Raw genomic sequence first — 20,204 nt, 5'->3', positions numbered from 1 at the left:
GGCGCCTCAGATGCCACGATCTTTGACCGAACACAACGCTCGAAAAGCATGCCGATTCGCCATAACCCATCTGTGCAATATGTCATTGTCATGTCGCAAGCCCGTCATCTTTTTCACACCGTCAAATCTGCCCATCTGGCCGAAAGAACTCCATCAACACCGCCTCATCCTTACACCCATCCTCAACAACCCTCGAAAGCTCCTCCCCATCCAACCACTTAATCACCGTCGGAATCGCAGTCAACCGAAACCTCTCATCCACCCTAAACCCATTATCCGCCGACTTCCAACTCGCTCGGTCGCCAACTGGACACTGGATGAGGACGGCGTGGAAGGTGGCTACGGTACGGTGAATGAGGGGGTCGGCGTCAGAGCAGTCTGAGCACCATGATTTGCCTGTTCGAGGGTCTTCGGAGCCTGCAAACGGTAATGGGTTAGCGACATCTCCACAGTGTAACCACGTAATGGGGAATTCGGACCAAACAAGTACATGTAAACAACCTGGCCTGCTGGCAAGGTAGAGAGATACTCTCCAAGTGCTTTCGCCATCACGTCAAGGCGTACAGAGCTCATTATGATCTTGAAGTTTTGTTCCCGGTACACTCGAGCTCATCGATACCGCTACCCCGCATTCCGAGCCCCTGGGGTATGGAAGACGTCATCCGGACCGTGAAGAACTGATCATCACTCAAAGAACAGAGTCAAACGCCTCGGCTATAGCTGTGAAGGCATATGGGTATATTATTATGCTGTAACGAAGGTATATGAACTATCCTGACCGCTTCCCAGAAGCTCACCAGTCCCGATCGCGATTGCGATCATCCGGATCCTCTCTCCACTTCCTCCAGCAAATTAAACCGATTAACAATACCAACAGATGAATGAATCTCATCTCTCGTGCAGCCTCCCGGATACGCAAACTCCATCGTTGTTCTCTTATGCCGAACACCAAACACCCGACACCCCATGATATTTATAACCAACTCCTCTTCCCCTGCCCGACTCACTTCGCGCCAATCAACCCGTCAACATACTCTCCTTTCAACTCCTCCTCCACAGCAGTGCGAGGCCGTTTCGGCAAGTCTGTGTTCAAGACGGCAAACCCGGCAGAAATAGCCCTCTTCCCGGCGGCCGGAGTCATGTCCACGGGAGTGCGATGGGCGAGACCATCCTTCTCACCATCTCCGAGAACACCCTCCCCCTCCTCCTCCTCGGACTTGACTCTCGTGTATCCGCTCTACTCCAAAACGCTCTTCAACTCCAGAACATTTGACGCCCCAATATTGAGACTTATCTTGGCCGAGGAGAGGGGTTGGGATTTCCTCCGTGTCCTTGTTGGCGGGAGTTTGCCCTGATGCGACTGGTGCGATGATTGCGGATGGCGCAGAGGGGACGGAGGGGGCGGATGGGGTCGGCGAAACAGCATCTTCGCAACGGTCCTCAGGTGTCTGCACTGCCGGGGCTGATGCTGAGGTTTCCGATACTGAGGGGAATGAACTTTCATTTTCAGGCGGTGCGGATGAGACGTTTGGACAGGGTGCTTGGCGACGGAGGATTGTCCGTGGGGGGAAGGGATGCCCTTCACCGCCGAGAGCCGCACATCAGAGGTCCTCGAGCCCATATTCGAGAGTGTCTGTATGCTCACATCATCAACCTGGATCTGTTCCAGAATACCTTCGCCATCGGCCTAAATGTCGTTGAAGACCAACGTTGGGTTAATCATTCTAAGCCACTGTTCATGGTAAAATATAATTGTTGTGTTATTAACGCGCCTCTGCGAGTTAAGAGTATCGAGCGCGTAAAGTATTTCGATATGTGTGCACCCATGGCTCTGAGCAAAGGTATCCAGATCGAAATCGAGGTGTTTTGCTTGTGGTGCCGCCACGCGGATGGCATGAACCTCCGGCGACGGGATTCCAAGGTACCGGTGTTCTCGGCCTAGCAAAATCCACGCGTGGTCCAGTCGTCCTTATTGAAAGGTCGGCCATCGGATGCCTTTCCTTCCGCCATTCCGGCGTTCATGGTGGCAGCCGCAGATGCTAACTGCAATGCAGATTTTGTCATAGTATCTGCTAAAGCATCAACATTTATCCCGATAAACAAATTGTTATCAATGTCAAGGACTTATCGGTGCTTCGTACAGGGTAGGGAGTTGGGTTTTTGCACAAACGCGGCTTCGGTAATTGGAAGCGTCGGGTGTATGCTGAATAGGTTGGTCGGATGTATCGTATATTTTCCGAGTGAATGCGGAAGGTAACGTTCGAACGTTAAGACTGAGGAAGAAGATTCACAGTATAGAGGTAATGGAACACAGACAAGAAATTGTTGTCGGTGTGATTGTTGTTGTGGTTGTTCGCGATCGGTGGTTCTCGTCGCACTGTAAGGTTGGGAGCCAGCGTCACTAGTGCCCAGGGCCACCGATACCCACGATACGTACGAGCTCGAGGGCAAAGATACGCTGGTTTATGTGTCGACAACTGAGTTACAGCAGCTGAGGAACATATAAGTAGGTAATCAGTAAAGATCGTAGTTGATTAATCATCTTCGTCTTTCACCTCCTTTCCTTCACCCCCATCCTTACCGAAAACCCAGACCTCTCGGCTTTCGGGTATGAACGGCATGAAGACGTATGAGCACTTCACACTGTGCGCACTCGGAAACAGAGAGACATTGGTATTGGACAGTATTCAAACGATGGGACGATTCGGATTCGAAGTTGTTTAGACTGATACATCAGTGATTATATCGCCCTGTCTGATCCAAGGATTATATCCTCCTCGCAGCCGTACTCCATCAACTAAACTCCATGACTGACTACATGTATATACCCAGCTGTGATGATGCTCAAATAAGTCCGAGCTTACGGGGGAAATCTTTTCTTCGACCCGCGTGAGCTTTGAACTTTGCTGTGCTCCCGCGCGTGTGTCCGGTACTTGGATTCTCCGTCGACTTGTCACCGTTTGAGCAGGGCTCCTCTTTTGGTCCTTCATCAATGGATATTATAGACTCAGGTTCGCCTTTTGATGTCAACGATTCCTCGATGCGTATTCTGCGAATTCTTCTCGGAGGAAGTTTGTAGGATGATAGGGAGACGAGATGAGGTCTGTGCCCCACCTTTCGACTATTCGGATGGTAACCTGATCTACCTCCAGCACCTCCACGACCTGATCATCAGACCCAATGCTCAGTTCGCGCGCCTCTTGTATCTGTCGAAACCACTGGTCGTGGATGGATACAAATTTCTTGCCGATCTTGTCCTTGGAAGAAGTGATGAGCGTGTCGGCACTCCAAAGAAGCTCAATGAACGACATGCGGGTATTGGGGCCTACTTCGGCGTATGCTCTTCGGCAGTTCTTATCTTGGGCGCAATGGTGCGGATCAGCAGTCAACCTACCGAAGATCAGACTCAGCGGTGCGATTGGTCGGAGCCGAGCTTTGTTTTGGTGATGGTGTCGATTGCGGCACGCGCTCTCACGAAGAAGGGCCGAAACCCACGCCCTGGTCTCAGTGACATATCAGCGAGGTGCCGCGCGGTTCAGGCAAGTCGTCGTCAACTGTTAAGACAAGGATTGATAGGAATTTCTTCGAATTTTGCCTGTGATCATCTCCATAAACCAGAGGTGTCATCGCAGTTCATCCTCGCACGAGGTTCTCATCCTGGTGGGAGTTGGTCCTTCGAGCTCGAGCTTCCGGATTGGGCGATGTTGTCAGCAGGGCTATAGCGCCCCGCTAGCATAAAACTTCTTTCTTACCATCGAGTGCCTCTCTCTTTCTGTTTCCACCCGGACACCTACCCACCGCCATCTTCGCGACTGTATGAATGCCTTAACAACTAGAACACAGGGAAGTACCCGTCAATCCTGCCACGCATGTAGTGCTATACATGGGTGCCCAGGGTCCCCGTAAAGTCCGAGTTGAGCCGCGCCGGTTCATATGACTTCAAGCAACCATAAAGAAGAATGAGCTCGTAACTCCCAAAGTTTGCAGGAAATGGCGTGAAGCAAATGATATGATATTAACACCAAACTACCAAACAATCAACGACAAAAACTACTACGAAGAACACAACCACGTTCATAACATTACTTAATCTTATACTGTTCTACCACCCCCAATCCTTCACGCCTTCATCCTCCTTAGGCGGCATCTCTTTGAGATCTTCACCAAGTCACAGCTCTTCATCCATACTTGCTGGCAGATCGGCAGGCTTGACCATACCAGGTACCGCCAACGCCCTCTCCCTATCCGCCAACTGTCTCGCTTGTAACTCGTTTTCGCGCTCATCGAGGTACAACTCGGATGTAGCCTCCTCCTCTCCCGCAAACTCCTTCAACGAGATCAAGAAATCACGCAAGCACTGCTTGAACTTGACAGGATCCTTGTTGAGTGCAAACAACCCAGTAGTAAACGACTGCATCTGAACGGGCTGAAGGTGGGGAAATGCGGTAGCGAGGAGGTTCATGACGTATCCCCTCAAGAACTCCACATTGCTCACGGTCTGGTTCTCGGATAGAGGAGCCTTAATCAAGTCATTCTCAACCAACTCGAACATCCTGGCCAAAATCGTCGATTGCAATCGGAATCCAGCCTTGTGCTCCAAATCGGTAAGAACGAAGAAAACATCCTGAAGAAGACTGACAAAGTACAACTGGAAGAACGCAGACGAGACTCCGGGGTCCATACCAGCAATGTTGTTAATGAGCTCAAGACAGATGTTGAGACCCGTCTCCTGCGCATCACGTCCAACATGCTTGAACGACCACACAATCGAGTCAATAAACAACTTAAACTGCGCCGGAGGCAAAGACACCAATGCCGGGAAACAGTGCAAGTTGATATCGCGGATCAAGTTGAAGAACGCGACACGATGCTCAGGGTACTCCGTGAAATCCCTGTTGATCATACTCAACGTAGGCTCAAACACCGCATCCAAGATCGGGGGGATCTTATCCATCATCAACGGACCGAGCTTAGCGACGATCGCATCAACGACCTTCAAGACCTCCGCATCACGCGCGTCAGGGACGTTACGCTGGTAATCACCAAGGGTAGTCTCCAAGAGCGGAGCAACGAGGTTGTCGTTCACCAAGTTTCCATCCTCGGTCTTTTCGACATAGGTCTCAACCAGCTTCAAAATCTCCTTCTTAATCGTCCTCAAACCCCTAACCCTCGGCGTCTTCGTCGCAACCGGTCCCTGCGCCGCAACAGTATCAGAGATAACACCACTCGTAGCTTTGTACAACCCCAATAAATCCAAATAAATCTTCGCGATCTGAGGATAGAAATAGTGTCCAACACTCGTACACGCGCTCACATTTGTCTTGAGAACATTCCCAATGATCTTGACAGTCCCCGGATCAGAAAGGACATCAACGTTCTGTCCAGCCTGCTGGATAACGGTATCCCAAGCCCCATTCGGCATCGCCATCAAATCCGAGATCAAACGCTCCTGAATATGTTTTTGAGGCTGCGCAGAAATCATATACCCACACGCCTCGTAGAAAGTATGAACCTGCTGCGGCTGCAAATCGTTCGTGATACGCGACAAATTGCGGACGATCTCGTCGATGAAGGGTTCGTGTTCGCCGGTTTGTTGTGCGACAAAGTGTCTGCGGCACTTTTGCGCGATCTTGATGAAGGTGTCACAAGCCATATCCTGGACACCCTCGTGAAGCTCGTGCATGAACTCAAACAACTTGTTGACGACAGTCTTCAGGAACTTCCAGTGCGCTTTCAAGAAACGTGGGTATTGGCCGACGATGTACATGATGTTGGAGGCAACGACGGCTTTGTTGTCTTTTCCGCGCTTCATCTCGCAGAGACCGAGGAGGTCCTTGATGACGGTGACCAAGAACCTCTTTTCGGTCTCCTCGTTCATCGCACCGGAGATGGATCCGATGGCCCAGCAAAGGGTGTTCAAGTTCGCCCAAGACCACTCCGATCCATCGACCTGGCGCTGCAACTTGTCGGACATAATAATCTCCGTGTCGAGGACGTCCAGATGGGTGAGATAAACCAAACACTCACGCATGGACTTGTAGAGGGTGATGGTATCAGACTCCTTGATGAACTCACGCACGATCTCTCCCTCGTCGTTCTCAACAATGAGGACCTCCTCAGGCTTAACCATTTTCTCAATCATAACGACACGCAAATTAGAGAGTACCTCATGATACGCATTCTTTCTCAAGTTCACATTCGCTACGGTACCGTTGTTGTACGCGCCACCCATCGAGAGGTTGAGGAGGGGATTGACGTCCGTTGCGGGCAGTGACTGCATCTCTTCGTAAAGAGTTTGGACGAGCTTAGACCAGTACTCCAGACAGATCTTGAAGATCTCGCGCTCGTCGACCTGGGAGATCTTGATGAGGTAGAAGTGTGCAGCGAGGAGCATATCCTTCGTATCAGGCGTCTCCAAGATCTCGAGGTGGGTACCGAGGAAAGTAGAGAGGAAGAGCGCGAGGTTCTGGATGAAATCCTGATCGTTCGAGGAAGCGTTCTCGTAGACGTCCTTGATGCTGGTGGCGATGGGTACCATTGCCTGAATGGAGGTCATGACCGACTTGAACATGACAACAAACTTCTCGTTGTACTGCGCTCCGACGGACAACCCACCGATCTCGGTCAAGCACTTGAGCGTGACATTGCGGAACTCGGGAACCTCCAGGAACCTGCCTCTCAAGTTCTCGATGATGTTGGTCTCGAAAATGTACCCCAATGGAATCCAGTTCAAGAACCTCAGCAACGTCTCCAAAGTCGCCTTGATCAAGGTTGCCTTCTGCGCCTTCTCCAGTACCTCCGAACACAACTGGAAGATCTCTGAGAACTCCCCGCATAGCTGGTTCTTCAAGTTCTTCGTCTTTGCCATCGTCATCTGCTCCGCCGAGTAATCAAAGACCTCTTCGGACAACAACTTGAGAATCGCCATGTTGTTCTCGCACAAACTCAAGTTGGTTCTCGAGGAGGCGACGACCTCCGGAATGAACGTTGGCCAATGCTTCGGCCACTCCTGTTTCAGAACCTGAACAAGCGTAAGGTTGAGCTTATTAAGATACGTCCTCTCCCTCGTCAACAACGAATCATCCGACGAACTCTTAATGATAACCCCAACAATAAAGTTCCTGATCCCCTGTCTCTGCTCAGGCGGCAAAATCTTCCAACGGGTCGAGATGAGCTTGTCCAAGACGGAGAGAGCGATATATTTGGTTTGGGGGTTTTGTGCGTGTTCGATGATCTGATCCACTTTGGTCCATGCGTCGGGATGTTCTTGGAATTGGGTAAGAATTTGTTGGGCTTGTGCTTGATCTTGGCCGGCGCCTTGGAAGAAGGTGGTGACGACGCGGTCGAGAAGGCCCATGTCGAGCTCTTGGTCGAAATTTAGAACGCCCTCCATGATTGCGGCACTTCCTTGCAGTTGTTTGTGGCGGAGACGAAGGCGAAGAGGGTATATGGATGGTATGGACTGGGGGTCTGGTCTTTGCTGGGTTCAATTGGCGTTCTTTGCGTTTTGTTTGGTGTGTAAGCGACAGTTGCTGAGCGCCCGGCAGCTTCAGCTTCAGCGTCGACGTCGGAGGATCATGAGCCACCTCAGCCTCGTGACAGCGATGACAAGTCGTACATTACGATTGCGCGGAAAACAACAAAGACAGTTCAGGAGCACAGTCCGACTTCTCCGGTCCGTCCATCCTCCCTCTCAACGTGAGCCCACCCCTCGGTAACATTGGTCGTTGGGCGCGCGTACTGGCCCACCCCGGGCAGATTCAGGGGGCCGTCCAGAGTGTAAACAAACTGATCCTAGTAACGCCTGCGCAGACGATCATCAAACAGAAGCCTCAAGGTGTATTCGATATCACATTCATTCTTTCTCCCACCATCGTCTTTCCTTTTTCCATCTCAGCAATTGTCATTCTTTTACAACAACAGCCAGCTTCACTTATCTGGTCAGTCGAGTTTGTCCGTTTTGCCCAACAGTCCGTCTTGTTTTGTTCTTTGATAAGGCTTCTTAAGGTGTGTCGTGTCGCTACGCAGTAATCTTTGAGCATTGCTAACAGACTTCACACAGTTATACTCTCTTTCACGATAGCACAATGTTTTCTCAGAACCACTATGGCCGTCGACGAGTAATCGCAACAACCTCCAATACCGCTGCCGCCGTCCCTTCATCATCCTCTTCAACCCACCCTCACCGCAAGCGAGACGAAGACCACCACACCTGGACCGACCCCGTCAACGACGTCTCCTACAAATACCGGTTCCTCCAAGGTAACCCAACCCTCGTCTCTCGCTCCGCCCCAGTCCTCGAATCCCGCAGTGACTCTTGCGGAAACGAATGTTCAGCCGAAGATGCCTCGAGTACGAATTTGGGGATTATCTTGGGTACGACTATTCCATTCTGTCTCGCGGCCATCGTTCTATACTTCTTGCACCGACGCCACATGAAGCGCGTACGAGCGGAAGAACTTGAAGATGCTCGGGACTCCCTCGACTACGGCTCCGAACTTCCTCTCCCTGCACCCCCTAAGCCACTCATCCCTTCCCGCTCCAGCACGCCGGTCTCATTCGCTTCCTCCCCTACCCTGAACGACAAAGCCTCCTCCGCAAGCCTCAACAGTGACGCCAAATCCAACTCCCGCCGTCATCGCGGACAGGAAAGTTTGGGTGCGAATACCTACCTCACCCCCAACATGCACCTCGGCGATTCCCAACTCACCCGTGAATCGATGTACTCCCTCGCACGCAGCATTCATTCCCAAGACGACGATAATCGGTACAGACTCTCTGCACTTAATTTACCGGCTATCGCGGACCCGAGTTATCATCCCCCGAATATGTATATGCACAGGAATGATTCGCAGCCGTCGTTGTCGAGTCCGTCGCTTGGTGCTGGGAGTTGGAATTCGCCACAGATTGGAGCGGGGTCGGATGGATTTGAGGAGAATGATCGTCAAGGGTTGTTGCACTCCCCCATCTCCTCCAACGACTCTGTTATCGGTCTGCCGACTTTGACGGCTCCGTCGAAGGCATTGCTTTCGCCGCAAGCGTTGGGTGAGGTCGTTCCGAATAGCGCATGGATGGAAAACCAATATTTCTCTTTCCGCCCTAGCAGTCCCAGCAAGAGTGCCATGGTAAGCCTCCAGAACCCTCGTTTGGAGATGCACGAGGTCCCGTTGACACCATCCATGGGCACTGTGCCCAAGATCGAGGTCGCTAGGGCGAGTGTTTATGATCCAGTTGATTACCCAAGGGATGAGGATGGTGATTACTCTTTTGAGCATGCTGATGAGGCTGTCCTTACCGATCAGCCCACCTCAGCCTTCTCTCCTGCCTCTGTCTCTGCTAAGAATGACGCCGAAGATGAGTTGTCGTTCGACGAAGGCGAGGAGAACCGCATTTCAATCCAAGCACTCGAACTGGTCAAACCCATGGCGGAGCAGAACAAGTTGTTGAGACATGAGAGCATGATGGAGGATCCGCAGGAGAAGGCAAAGAGGGTGCACAGTGTTTACAGGGAGTACTTTGATGACTCGAAGAGTATGAAGAGTCCACCTCTTCCTCCTATGCCGGCCCAGTACGCACAATACACAAACTCCCATCGTTCGTCCCCGAGGTCAACGCCGCGTACACAGAGTCCCGCACCCTCTGCCCCGCCCAAGGTGTTGGAGCCGTTACGAATGTTACCTACGCCGCATCAATTAACCCAGAGTGTCGAGGTTGATGGGAGTATTGGGTTTGCGGCGCCGAAGAGGGGTATGCCGTCCCCTAACCCCTCGCACGCATCAGCGACATCTTTGGCTTCTTCTTCTGAGAATCTGGCTCAGCAACGCGCGCATAACCCGCTCGCGAACTCGTATGCTAATCTCCGTTCGATCCCATCACCGCATCTCTTACGGAATTCGGCATCGTTCACTTCTCTCGATTTCGCGCCGCCCCAGAAGTGGGGTACCGGGGGTGAGGATGGTTACGGAAGTGATCGTGGTAGCGAAGTTGGGAGTGTGAGGAGTGAGAGGATGGAGAGGGGGTTGGTTGGGGTTAGGATGGGTGCTGGACGGGTATCGAGGTTGCCGGGGGATTTGGTTTTTGAGAAGGGGAAGATGGGGGATGTGTTGAGGCCTGATTGGGAGTTGAAGTAAGCGCACCGGAGGCGAGTGCGTGGAGAAGAATAGAGAAGGGAGAGAGAGACAGTTGGGAGGAGAATTTGTCTGGACATGTCACGAGAAGAACACTTATATTTCGCGAGAGAACGCCGAGCATGATACCGGTACTCTCCGCACCTACCACTTACTGTCGTTACCTGACTGATCTTTTTGCTTGCTTTGGAGTTGTTGGATGGTACACTATCGTATACTCGGGCGTTATTACACCTGACTATTTGCTAATCGAACCGATTTCTTTTTTATTGCAATTTGTGTCAACCTTGTAGTTAATGGGGTTGGGCCTCATTCTTGGTGAATGGGGCATGCTCTTCCTTCCTCTGTAGTCTGCCATTGCACACATGTGGACTCGACGACGTCGAGCCTGGCAAGTTCTTTGGGGCAATCACATTTGGCTTTTGCAAATTGCTTACGCCTCATCCTGTTTCTGTCGGCGAGGAGCACCTTGGGACGGCTTACCTCATCACTACGATGCCGTCTGATCCGTCGCCTCGGCCTCATTTCGAGCTCAGTTGCTTGCCTAATACCTAACATAACCGCGGAGCTCGAGACGAGCTCTTGCAATTTTCTCTACGACAGATAGACTTTCATTGGTAAGCGCTCTGGAAAATCGCTCTCGTCTGATCTTCAATTACGTGAGCATGTTGCGAAAACCTTATTCAAATTGCAGTTGCCGACGCATTCGAGCCTTTGAATCAAAGTCAGATGCGGTTGTCTTAGTATTGGCACGGCTGCGAAAGCATGGTATTCACCATGACCGGAATGGCGAGGTTATGAGCCTCGCTGGTTGGTCAATCTCGTTAACGTCCCCACTCTCGCTCCGTCAATTCAAGGTGTGGCAATAATGGCATCTTAGGTGTCCGGTAAAGCGTGCTGAACAGAGCAAAACCGTTGAGTCACGATTACTGGCCATACGTATAGACAGCCGTTTCCACACATTGCAATGACAGAGCGAGACGCAAGTACACGGTCTTCAGCAATCGCCGGCCGGCGCCGGACATCGATATCGCCCAATACACATATGCGTAGAACTGACGTGTGTGAAACTCTATCGAGATTACACATCTCCGCTTTTCCCATCCGAGTCCATCGCAACACGTGCAAGCTGCGCTGATCTCCTCTCCTCTCCTTAAGGTTCTGTCACATCGCAAACCTTCGTAAATTGCCAGCAGCGGTGCGCGGCCGCGGTGGCTGTGCGCCGAAGATCCCTCGACGCGTTAACGGAAAGCCGAACTGGTTGCTGGCGGCGCCGAGTATGACGGTGTACATTCAAGAGGCCAAGAGGCTGGGGTCTACTCGCTCCTCTTTCGTGCGATACCAGCCCTGTCCAGCTCGCTCTTCGGCTTCTCTCTTTCTCCCAATTTCGATAACATTACCCAATACGGCACTAGTGGCTGGCATTCCTACCGAAACTGCGCACTTTCGCTCCTCGCATGAAACCATCGCGAAATTGAAACGCTCAAAGGAAAACACAACGATGGCCAATGATCAATCTCTGACGAGACGGGGATGCATGGAGTACGCATAGCCGCCGGTTGAGGCTGGACGCCAGGCGGATCCGGGATGTTGGGGCTGGATTGAGGTGTGCTGGTTTGGGATGGGTAGGGTCGTATAAGAAGGAGGAGGGAACCCACCGAGGATGGAGGATCAGCAAGCAACCAACACCCTTCACGGCTCTTCAGCACTCTTTTTTGTTAAAGGCATACCGGCTGGTTTCGGTATCGTTAATTGATTAGCAACAACACAACACACCTCGGTTCACATCACATCTTCTTCGGCATCGTTCAACTTTTCTCATCTCGACTTATCTCACACCTTTTCACCAAAGTTCGATACCATACCAAAACGATGAAGTTCTCCATCATCTCTGCGGCCCTCGCCCTCGGCGCTTCCCTCGTCGCCGCTGCCCCCGTCCCCCAGGACGTCACCTACGTTACCACCACCGTCCAACCCGACCTGGTCTGGGTCACCGAGACAGTCTACGTTACCCGTACCCGCGGTGACGCCGACGCTACCGCCGCCGCAACGGCAGGCGTAACGACGATGGTCATCCCCGTCGTCACCACTTCTGCCAGCTTCACGTCCTTGGTGCCGAGCATTACGGTCGTTGATGTCCCGGCTGCCACGACTGTCGATGCGCCCTCCTCCTCTGTTGCGGAGACTAGCGCTGAGGAGACGTCCTTCGCGATTGCGACTACGGCTGCTGTGCAGTCACCTATCGAGGCCGCGATTGTCGCGACTCCCACTGCCGTCGCTGTTGAGTCCTCCTCCTCCGAGATCGCTCAGCCCACCACTACCGCCGCTCCCTCCACCACCGAAGCCCCCGCTGCTACTACCGAAGTCGCTTCCTCCACCTCCGAAGCCGCCGCCTCCTCTTCTTCTTCCACCTCCGGCTCAATCTCCGGCGAAGGAACCTTCTACACCCCCGGCCTCGGCGCCTGCGGCCAAACCTCCTCCTCAACCGACGCCATCGTCGCAATCTCCCACTCCCTCTTCGACTCCGCCTCAACCTCCTCCAACCCCAACGAGAACCCCATGTGTGGTAAGATGATTACGGCATTCTATGAAGGCAAGAGCGTGAGTGTGCAGGTTGTTGATAGGTGTGAAGGATGCGCGGAGGGAGATTTGGATTTTAGTCCGAGTGCGTTTGGGGAGTTGGCGGCGGAGAGTGCGGGGAGGATTGGGATTACGTGGGAGTGGCAGTAAACTTGACCCATCACAGACAAGATGCGGATGAAGACCGGCTAGACCGGTAGATGATACGCTACATGCAAACTTTCTCTTGGTTTATTTTTATTTTCTTCGGTATTTCTAGGATAGCTTTTGGGGTCGCGAGCAAGGACGGGTCTTTCGGATATTTGGATATTGTTACCCACGGCAGAAAGATGGGAACATCGCTACAAGAATACAGTAACCTACATTCTCTACACAAACCTCGTTCACTTGTTTTCTGACGCTCATCAGCTGACGTACCCCGTGAAGCTTGACAATAGTTCGGACGTTCATGAATGGGTATGCATGACATTGATGTGATAACCCGGAAGCGAAGCAAAGAACACCAGTAGTAAAGATGAAAACAGAAACCCAAATGAAAAAGAACACACGCTCTCTGAGACCAGCATGGAGAGCATTCACCCCACATACACATCGACACCCGTAGGAGCGGGTCGTTATGCCCGCTCAACGACCATACTTCTGCCACTCCCACTCCCTATTATCCAACGGACACACCTGTCTCGTCTTCAACCACCTCGAAATACAATGGAAATGGAACGCATGCTACCCAAACCCACGTTAGCCCCTGTTCATCTTCTCCTCCTACCTCTCGGCTAAAGCCTCGAGTTGACTCACATTACACACACCCCACGCGACAGTACACTCCTCACTCGCCGCCGAACTCTGATTCGCCTGACATTCGATACACAAATCCATGGTGTGGTTACGGCAGATTGCGCAGTTGTCGACGACGAGGTCCCAGCCCCATAGGGCGACGCATTGCCTGCTCAAAGTGTCAGCCCGATTGTCCCTGAATTCCTTCTCTGAATACGATTGTTAAGCGTACCACTAGGAGATGAGTTAGTAGGAGTTTTGGATGGAGGATAGGGGAGGGGCGGCAGAGGCGTACTTTCTTGACCTCGAACCTCTTCTTTGCGGGTTTCTTTGCCACCGCGGCCGCCGGGGCTTCGCCGCCCTCGACCTTGGGTGGTGTATCGACTTCCATTGCGTCGGCCATTTCCATACAATCTGTCTTCTTTCGTCTGTCTTTTGCTGGGGACGTAACGAGACGCCGATTGGGGGGACAGGCACGGAGCGTCATACACAACACTAAAGTTCTGAGAAGGAAACACGACACCAAAAGCAACAAGATGGACAAACAGCAACAGGCAAGGGAGACAATCGACGGTTTGTTTTTTGCTGTAGTTGGAGGACGGTTGCTGACGCGTGGACTGCAGTCCTGAACGAGATATCCCTACTGTTGAATACCGGACTCGACAAGAACACGTTGTCGCTGTGTGTGAGTCTATGTGAGAACGGCGTGAACCCAGAAGCACTTGCGGTATTGCAGCATTCGTCACATGATATATATGGGCTCTAATGCGTGATACAGGCTGTTATCCGCGAGCTGAGAAGTGAGAAGGAGATGTTGAAGGCATGAATGCGGACTCGACGCGGATGAAGAGACGCGACAACAAGAGAAGCCTGCGCCAACTGCTACGAGGCCGACTCTAAGATCAAGGAAGTTGCCGTGCACGTCACGAGCAGGTGGACTTGAAAGGAGACAGAACCCAAAGTGCATTCATACAATGCCGAAATGCTACATAGCGCCATGATACCTTTATACCCAAACACAAACACAAAACCATTGTCCATCCAAACCCGTTCCATTCAGAAACCCTCCATACGTGGTTTATTCCCCTTCCTCTTCTTCGTCTCTCTCCCTCCATGTCTCCCCGGCTCAACTTGTGTCATTGCGAGCTGTGATCGCGCAGGTGAATCCATCTGTGATTGTGTTCGTGGAATTACGGGGGAGGCGAACCCGGGTGGTGGTGCTGGGCGATTGAGAGCTGGTGAGGCGCCCAAACCAGGCATCGAACGTCCAGCAGCAGGTGATCCGAAACCAGGCATACTCCTACCAACAGCAGGTGATCCAAACCCTGGCATGCTCTGTCCCACAGCCTGACTCTGAGTCGCAGCGAATTTCCGTGCAGGCGACCTAAAACCCTGACTCGCCTGTAGTTTTCGGACAGCTTTGTTTTTCGCTGGCTGTTGGGAAGCCCCGGGGGCGAGTTGACTGCTGCTCGGCGCAACTTGGGAAGAAACGACGTTGAAGTTTGGTAGCTGGCTTTGTGTCGCAGGCGGCGGAGCCTCTTCCTGCGTCGTAAGATCCACCGTATCTTTCTTCTTCTCACCATCGTTGTGTTCAGACATCTTCCCCCACCCCCGTGCCAACCTCAGTGCATCCTCCCCCAACTCCACATTCCCCCGCATATTCGTAAACTGTCTCAATGCCCCCAACGGTCTCCACCGCTGTCTCTGACTCTTTTCGTACCTGTAGTCTTCACCGCGTGGTTTGACACCGATACTCGCCAACGCTACCTCTCCCGCAATCTTCCTCGCCTCGCGTTCCCGTCTTAACCTGAACCGTGGGTCTGTGACCGAGACAGGGAGGGGACGGACCCAGGCTTCTGTCATGCCCTTGTGGAGGGCTGCTGCAGACCATGGATCGAGTTCATCGTCCTCGTCGCTTTCTTCTGGGATTGGGTACCCGTATGTTCGGGTAGCGAGGGAGCGGATATCGATGCTTCCGGATTCTTCGAGAATGTGGACCATTGTCTCTAATTGTGCGCTCAGTGTCTCGGTCTCCAGCACGCCTGGCGTTTCGTGCACGAGTTCAAAGAGGGTCTTAATACCCGTATCGGCGTCGTCGCCCTCGGTGGCCTTCTTCGCGTTTTCCCTCGCTTGGTCAACCACCTCCCTCACCGCTCTCACCGCGTCTTCTGGACCACTCGTGTCTTTAAAGACTTTCTGATACACATTTCGGAAATCATACCGCCGCGTACTCTCCGTCCAGTACTCCAATCCATCATCACTCAACACGTCCCCCTCGACATCACTATCCTCATCATCCGCTAAATCCATGCCTTCATCATCTGAGTCGTCCTCCACGAATCGTGTTGATTTCGCGACTTTGAGACGGAGGCCTTGGCGTTGTCCGCGGACGGGGGGGACGGTATCGGGTTTGGTACAGACTAGTTGGGAGTGGATTGCGAGGTTAGCGGAGATGGAGAAGAAGACGAGGTATTGCCGCTCGTCGGGCATTTCGGTCTCGACTTGTTCGCGCGAGACGATGGGGGCTCGGATGGGTTGGAGGAAGAGGCGGGGGCTGGAGAGGGAGGATTTGAGGAGTTCGTAGGGGGCGTCGAGGCTGCGTGGTCGGCCGTCTTCGGACTCCGTAAAAAGGTAGTTCGTGACCAAAGGGTTCGCTTTGGAGTATATCCAGATAGTGTAGACCTCGTTAAGGTAGGAGACGGCCATGCTTAGTGACGGGTCTCCGTCGCGGTGGTGTTTCCACGAGAGAAGTGTCATTGCGGATCCCTCTTTGTCGATGTCGATCCAGATGAGGGAGGATGTGGTTACGATGAATTTGTGGTTTTTCTTTGTGGAGAGGGTGGAGGAGCTGATATCGAGGATTTTCTGGCCTTTTCTTTTCCGGTCTTTGGTTGGAATCTCGTAGACGACCTTTGGCGATGTGTCGTTTCCTGGAGGGATGCTGAACAGAGTACATGACCTTGATGAAGCAATAATGATGTCGTTTAGCGTGGATCCCCACACAATTTTCTTCCATCCGGTACCCTGCTCATTCTCCAGCTGTATTCGACCTACCTTTGTCTTCGTCATCTTATTCCAATTCCTTTCTATGTCGAACACAGCCCAACTTCCGGAAGTAGACGCGATAGCCAACTGTCTCTCATACCCCGGATTAAAACAAGCGTTGGCATGCTGCTCACCATCCGTATCTCGAGCCGTAATCTCCAACAAAGGCACGATGTTCAGAAAACTCGGATTCTTCGTATCCTGGGTTGCCGGATTATAAACCGCACGAAAGATCGTAGTCGTCGCATGACATCGTACTGCCAAGTAAGGAGGCGCCTCATTATACTCCACTCCATCACCAGCAAAGACAATCTGTCTAATAGGCGACGTGAAGCGATACACCGGCATCATATCATTCGCTACCGTCGGCATGAGAAGCGACAGCCCCGACCTCTCCACCTCCTTCTCAAACACATGCGGAACCTCCGCCAGAGCCGCCAAATTCAAATCACACCGTGCCGGACCCGTCGCATATGCCACACACGTCTTGTACCGATTTATACCCTTTACATGCCGTGCACGTCCAAGCGCAAATAGCTCTCCGGCCAGCGGATCGTATTGTGATTGGACGGCTTGGATGATATTTGATTGTGCGAGGTCGTCGTCGATGGTTTCTGGGGGTGCCCAGAGGCCTTTTTGGTTCTTTCGAAGGTATTTATGGGAGGTTTTGATGATGCCGCGGTTTAGGGGGGGGTAGTCGTCGTGTTCTCGAGTGGCAGGGATCATCGTGTTTGGCTCGCCAACGGTGTGATATCGTACGCCTGTACTTGGTGTGTTAGTCCCCCTAAAGCATAGACACCGCTCACGTCCAAGTACCTTGGTTCCTCTCACTCGCAAACTGCCACTCATGAGTCCACGTTACTTGCGGCCCATGATCTTCTTGCTCGACCACCTCCTCCCTCCACTCCGCAATCGTCGCCGCCCCAACATTTCCCCAATCCAATGTTAGCCCTTCATCGCCTTTGCGCACGGGCCATGGATCATCCATCAATCACCTATCGTCCTGGCGGCATACGTCGGAGTCGGAGTCGCTGTTTACCTCTGCATTTTCGCGTCCCTGTCACGTTGAACTTCCAAATTCGGTGAAATTCAACGCACGACGACATCCATCAACGGAAAAAAAAAAGTCAAGATGTTATCGACCTCGAGAACAACGGCTGCTGTGCGTTTTCTGGCCTCCAGACCGCCGAGCTTCATCTTCCGCAGTGCACTCGCACGTATGTCTACTGTTGCTACGCCTACGAGCACCCCACCACCTCCTCCGCAAGCAAGGAGACCTGTGACGGTCGACCGGCCCCTTCCCGAAGTGAATACCGGCCGTGGAAAGAAGACCGCAGCGTTCGGTATCGCCGTCGTAATCTGGACAATCGCAGCCGCCCTTGCTTTCAACCACGAGAGAATGCTTTCACCTATCGTTCCCTCAACCCTCCACTCCCTGCGACGATCCGCCGGCGCTCAAAAGTTAATAGGCGACAAGATTGACTACTACGACAATTGGCCATGGATCTCGGGCAAGATCAACCAGGGCCAGGGTATCGTGGATATCGAGTATGACGTCAAGGGAAGCAAGCAGGGTGGACGTATGCACTTCAAGAGTATCAGGAGAACTAAGAACGGCCAGTGGGAGTTGAATGTGTGGACTTTGAGAGCAGATTCTGGTGAGATTTTGAACTTGGCGTATGAGTTGGAGAATCCGCAAGATTCTCTGCAGCGTGACAAAGAAGCTATGAGCATTCTTGAAGCTTAAGGTTGAGCATACACCGGTGGGGTGTAAGATATGAGTGGTAAGAGAACAGGCATAGAAAGGGAGGGGAAGGGGAGGATGCAGGTATGAAAGACTCACTGCAAGCATAGTCAAGGTCCAAGGGAATTCAATATATATGCATCCCTGCGCAAGAACAAAAACAGCCTGACATACTCCCATCCCCCACCCATACTCATAGAATTAATGTCACAAAAAAGAGCGTATACAAAGAACGTCCTAACCCTGCCAAACGATCGTAACCAATATCGTATGCAAAACGAAATCCTCAAAATATCCTCGACCACTAGATATTATTTTACCTTCGCCACGGTGCTGACACTTCGACAACAAGGACAAGCACGCTTAGAAATTCGTCGAAATCCCACCAGGCCCGCCCGTCCCCCTCCTAGGGGGCGGCCCATACCCACCCCTCGCCCCAGTACCAGACGGCACAGCTCTCCCCCTCCCTCTCTGAACGTGTTGTGCCGCGGACGGGGGATACCCACGCGCCTGCTGCATCGCCAACCCAGTCATACCACCACCCAATGCCGCAGCCGGCCCAACGCCGGGGACAGAGGGCCGAAGGGGCGGCACGTATTGTTCGGGTTCGTGTGCGTATGGGGCGTTGTAGCTCCCAGAGCCGGTGCCGGTGGGTGTAGACATCTCCGATGGATGACGCGAGTGCGACTGTGAGGACCCAGATCCAGACTCTGAAGACTGAGAATCATACCTCCCCATCCCCACATCCGGGTTCGTAACTGCCAACCCACCACCGATGCCTGCAGCACCAACCGCAGCAGGACCAAGATGATCAAGAGGCGGAGACCCACGTCCAGGTTGGAGACTCCCACCGGACGTCGAAATGGGACTTCCAGGCGTGTTGTCGAAGGAGGTTTGGGAGTAGCGCTTGGCGTGTTTGGGTGGGATTATGGGTGGTGCTGTGCCCGCTCCCATTGCTGCTCCTGCACCGAATGCAGCACCCGCACCGGCGGCAGTGAATGGAGCCTCATCTCCATACGCACCACCGAGACCAACACCCGGGTCGTGACGAACACTGACCGGTGAGCTGGGTGTAGTCCCAGTCAACGTCGTCCCAGGACTCGGCGCACCAACCGACCCATGACCCGCACCCACCGCCGCCAATCCAGCACCAGCTCCAATACCAGCTGCTCCAGCACCAACCCCAGCACCAGTAGCCATATTTAACAACGCACTCGTTGGCGGCGTCTTCCTCGCCGTCCGTCCCCACCCCCTATACCCCCCAACATCCTCTTTCTCACTCGCACTTGCAGCGGCCAACGCACCCGCTCCCACCGCCAGCGCTCCCGCACCCACACCCGCAGCAACCCCACCTCCGTTGGTAGAGGAGGGGTTATTGGCGTTAGGGTTATACCCATAATCCTCAACCTCCTCCTTCCGCGCCTCCATTGCATCCCTCTCCCTCTTCCTCCTCCTCCACCACCAAAGACCCAACACTACTAATCCTGCGATAACCGCGACAGGTATCACGACCGCAATGGCCACCGTCCCGCCGGTACTCAACCCAGATTCGGAAGAGGAACTGCGGGAGGTACCACTGGCTGCGGTTGCGGAGGCGGCGGCGGAGGTGGGGGTGGAGGTTGAGGCGGAGGTTGTGGTTAGGACTGTGGGTGCGTTATAGGACGTTGAGGTCACTGTAACAACCACAGGCCCCACACTCGTGGATGTTGTGACGGAACCATCTGACTGTGTTGATTCGACCGCTTGCGTGGTCGAGGTGACTGTTGACAATACCGTCGTCTCGGCCGTGGAGGAGGTCGTCGTGATTGGGACTGAGGATACTACGGGGGCGGTAGAGGAGGAGGAGGAGGAGGAGGAGGAGGAGGAGGAGGAGGAGGAGGAGGAGGAGGAGGAGGAGGAGGAGGAGGAGGAGGAGGAGGAGGAGGAGGAGGAGG

At 53.1% G+C, this 20,204-nt stretch overlaps 9 protein-coding genes across 9 annotated transcripts; 4 read left to right on the top strand and 5 right to left on the bottom strand.

The window, feature by feature from the left end:
* Positions 1-121: 121 nt before the first annotated feature.
* On the bottom strand, positions 122-573 carry SAICODRAFT_6554 (DUF953-domain-containing protein; the record flags this gene model as incomplete). Its single annotated transcript, XM_019170157.1, has 2 exons — positions 122-417; positions 480-573. 2 exons carry the CDS (start codon positions 571-573, stop codon positions 122-124), a joined length of 390 nt encoding a protein of 129 aa, XP_019025384.1.
* A 430-nt stretch (positions 574-1,003) lies between these two features.
* Positions 1,004-7,393, bottom strand: SAICODRAFT_6553 (uncharacterized protein; the record flags this gene model as incomplete). The annotated part of the gene is made up of 3 exons (XM_019170156.1): positions 1,004-1,216; positions 1,275-1,453; positions 4,189-7,393. 3 exons carry the CDS (start codon positions 7,391-7,393, stop codon positions 1,004-1,006), a joined length of 3,597 nt encoding a protein of 1,198 aa, XP_019025383.1.
* A 408-nt stretch (positions 7,394-7,801) lies between these two features.
* SAICODRAFT_18337 (uncharacterized protein) lies at positions 7,802-10,165 on the top strand. The gene is made up of 2 exons (XM_019165939.1): positions 7,802-8,007; positions 8,063-10,165. The coding sequence occupies exon 2, from the start codon at positions 8,088-8,090 to the stop codon at positions 10,128-10,130; it is 2,043 nt and encodes a 680-aa protein (XP_019025382.1). The 5' UTR covers positions 7,802-8,007; positions 8,063-8,087; the 3' UTR covers positions 10,131-10,165.
* A 2,386-nt stretch (positions 10,166-12,551) lies between these two features.
* Positions 12,552-12,851, top strand: SAICODRAFT_50507 (riboflavin aldehyde-forming enzyme; the record flags this gene model as incomplete). Its single annotated transcript, XM_019169002.1, has 1 exon — positions 12,552-12,851. A coding segment is annotated over one exon (300 nt), but the record flags the coding sequence as incomplete, so codon positions are not given.
* Positions 12,852-13,299: 448 nt separating this feature from the next.
* Positions 13,300-13,936, bottom strand: SAICODRAFT_29771 (e3 ubiquitin-protein ligase RBX1-like protein). Its single transcript, XM_019167493.1, has 3 exons — positions 13,777-13,936; positions 13,503-13,652; positions 13,300-13,430 (listed from the first exon to the last, which is right to left on the bottom strand). Exons 1-3 carry the CDS (start codon positions 13,882-13,884, stop codon positions 13,332-13,334), a joined length of 357 nt encoding a protein of 118 aa, XP_019025380.1. The 5' UTR covers positions 13,885-13,936; the 3' UTR covers positions 13,300-13,331.
* A 57-nt stretch (positions 13,937-13,993) lies between these two features.
* Positions 13,994-14,525, top strand: SAICODRAFT_29770 (uncharacterized protein). The gene is made up of 3 exons (XM_019167492.1): positions 13,994-14,054; positions 14,105-14,208; positions 14,260-14,525. Exons 1-3 carry the CDS (start codon positions 14,018-14,020, stop codon positions 14,305-14,307), a joined length of 189 nt encoding a protein of 62 aa, XP_019025379.1. The 5' UTR covers positions 13,994-14,017; the 3' UTR covers positions 14,308-14,525.
* Positions 14,526-14,537: 12 nt separating this feature from the next.
* On the bottom strand, positions 14,538-17,514 carry SAICODRAFT_6548 (uncharacterized protein; the record flags this gene model as incomplete). The annotated part of the gene is made up of 2 exons (XM_019170151.1): positions 14,538-17,287; positions 17,343-17,514. The coding sequence occupies 2 exons, from the start codon at positions 17,512-17,514 to the stop codon at positions 14,538-14,540; spliced, it is 2,922 nt and encodes a 973-aa protein (XP_019025378.1).
* Positions 17,515-17,745: 231 nt separating this feature from the next.
* SAICODRAFT_18332 (DUF1783-domain-containing protein) lies at positions 17,746-18,477 on the top strand (the record flags this gene model as incomplete). The annotated part of the gene is made up of 1 exon (XM_019165937.1): positions 17,746-18,477. The coding sequence occupies one exon, from the start codon at positions 17,746-17,748 to the stop codon at positions 18,271-18,273; it is 528 nt and encodes a 175-aa protein (XP_019025377.1). The 3' UTR covers positions 18,274-18,477.
* On the bottom strand, positions 18,433-19,267 carry SAICODRAFT_29768 (uncharacterized protein). The gene has a single exon (XM_019167491.1). The coding sequence runs from the start codon at positions 19,222-19,224 to the stop codon at positions 18,634-18,636; it is 591 nt and encodes a 196-aa protein (XP_019025376.1). The 5' UTR covers positions 19,225-19,267; the 3' UTR covers positions 18,433-18,633.
* Between the last annotated feature and the right edge of the window lie 937 nt (positions 19,268-20,204).

The sequence above is a fragment of the Saitoella complicata genome (assembly GCF_001661265.1).
Source record: "Saitoella complicata NRRL Y-17804 unplaced genomic scaffold SAICOscaffold_7, whole genome shotgun sequence".
Lineage (NCBI taxonomy): Eukaryota > Fungi > Ascomycota > Saitoellomycetes > Saitoellales > Saitoellaceae > Saitoella > Saitoella complicata.
The sequence above is the reverse complement of the archived record's forward strand: the minus strand, read 5'-3'. Positions and strand labels throughout refer to the sequence as shown.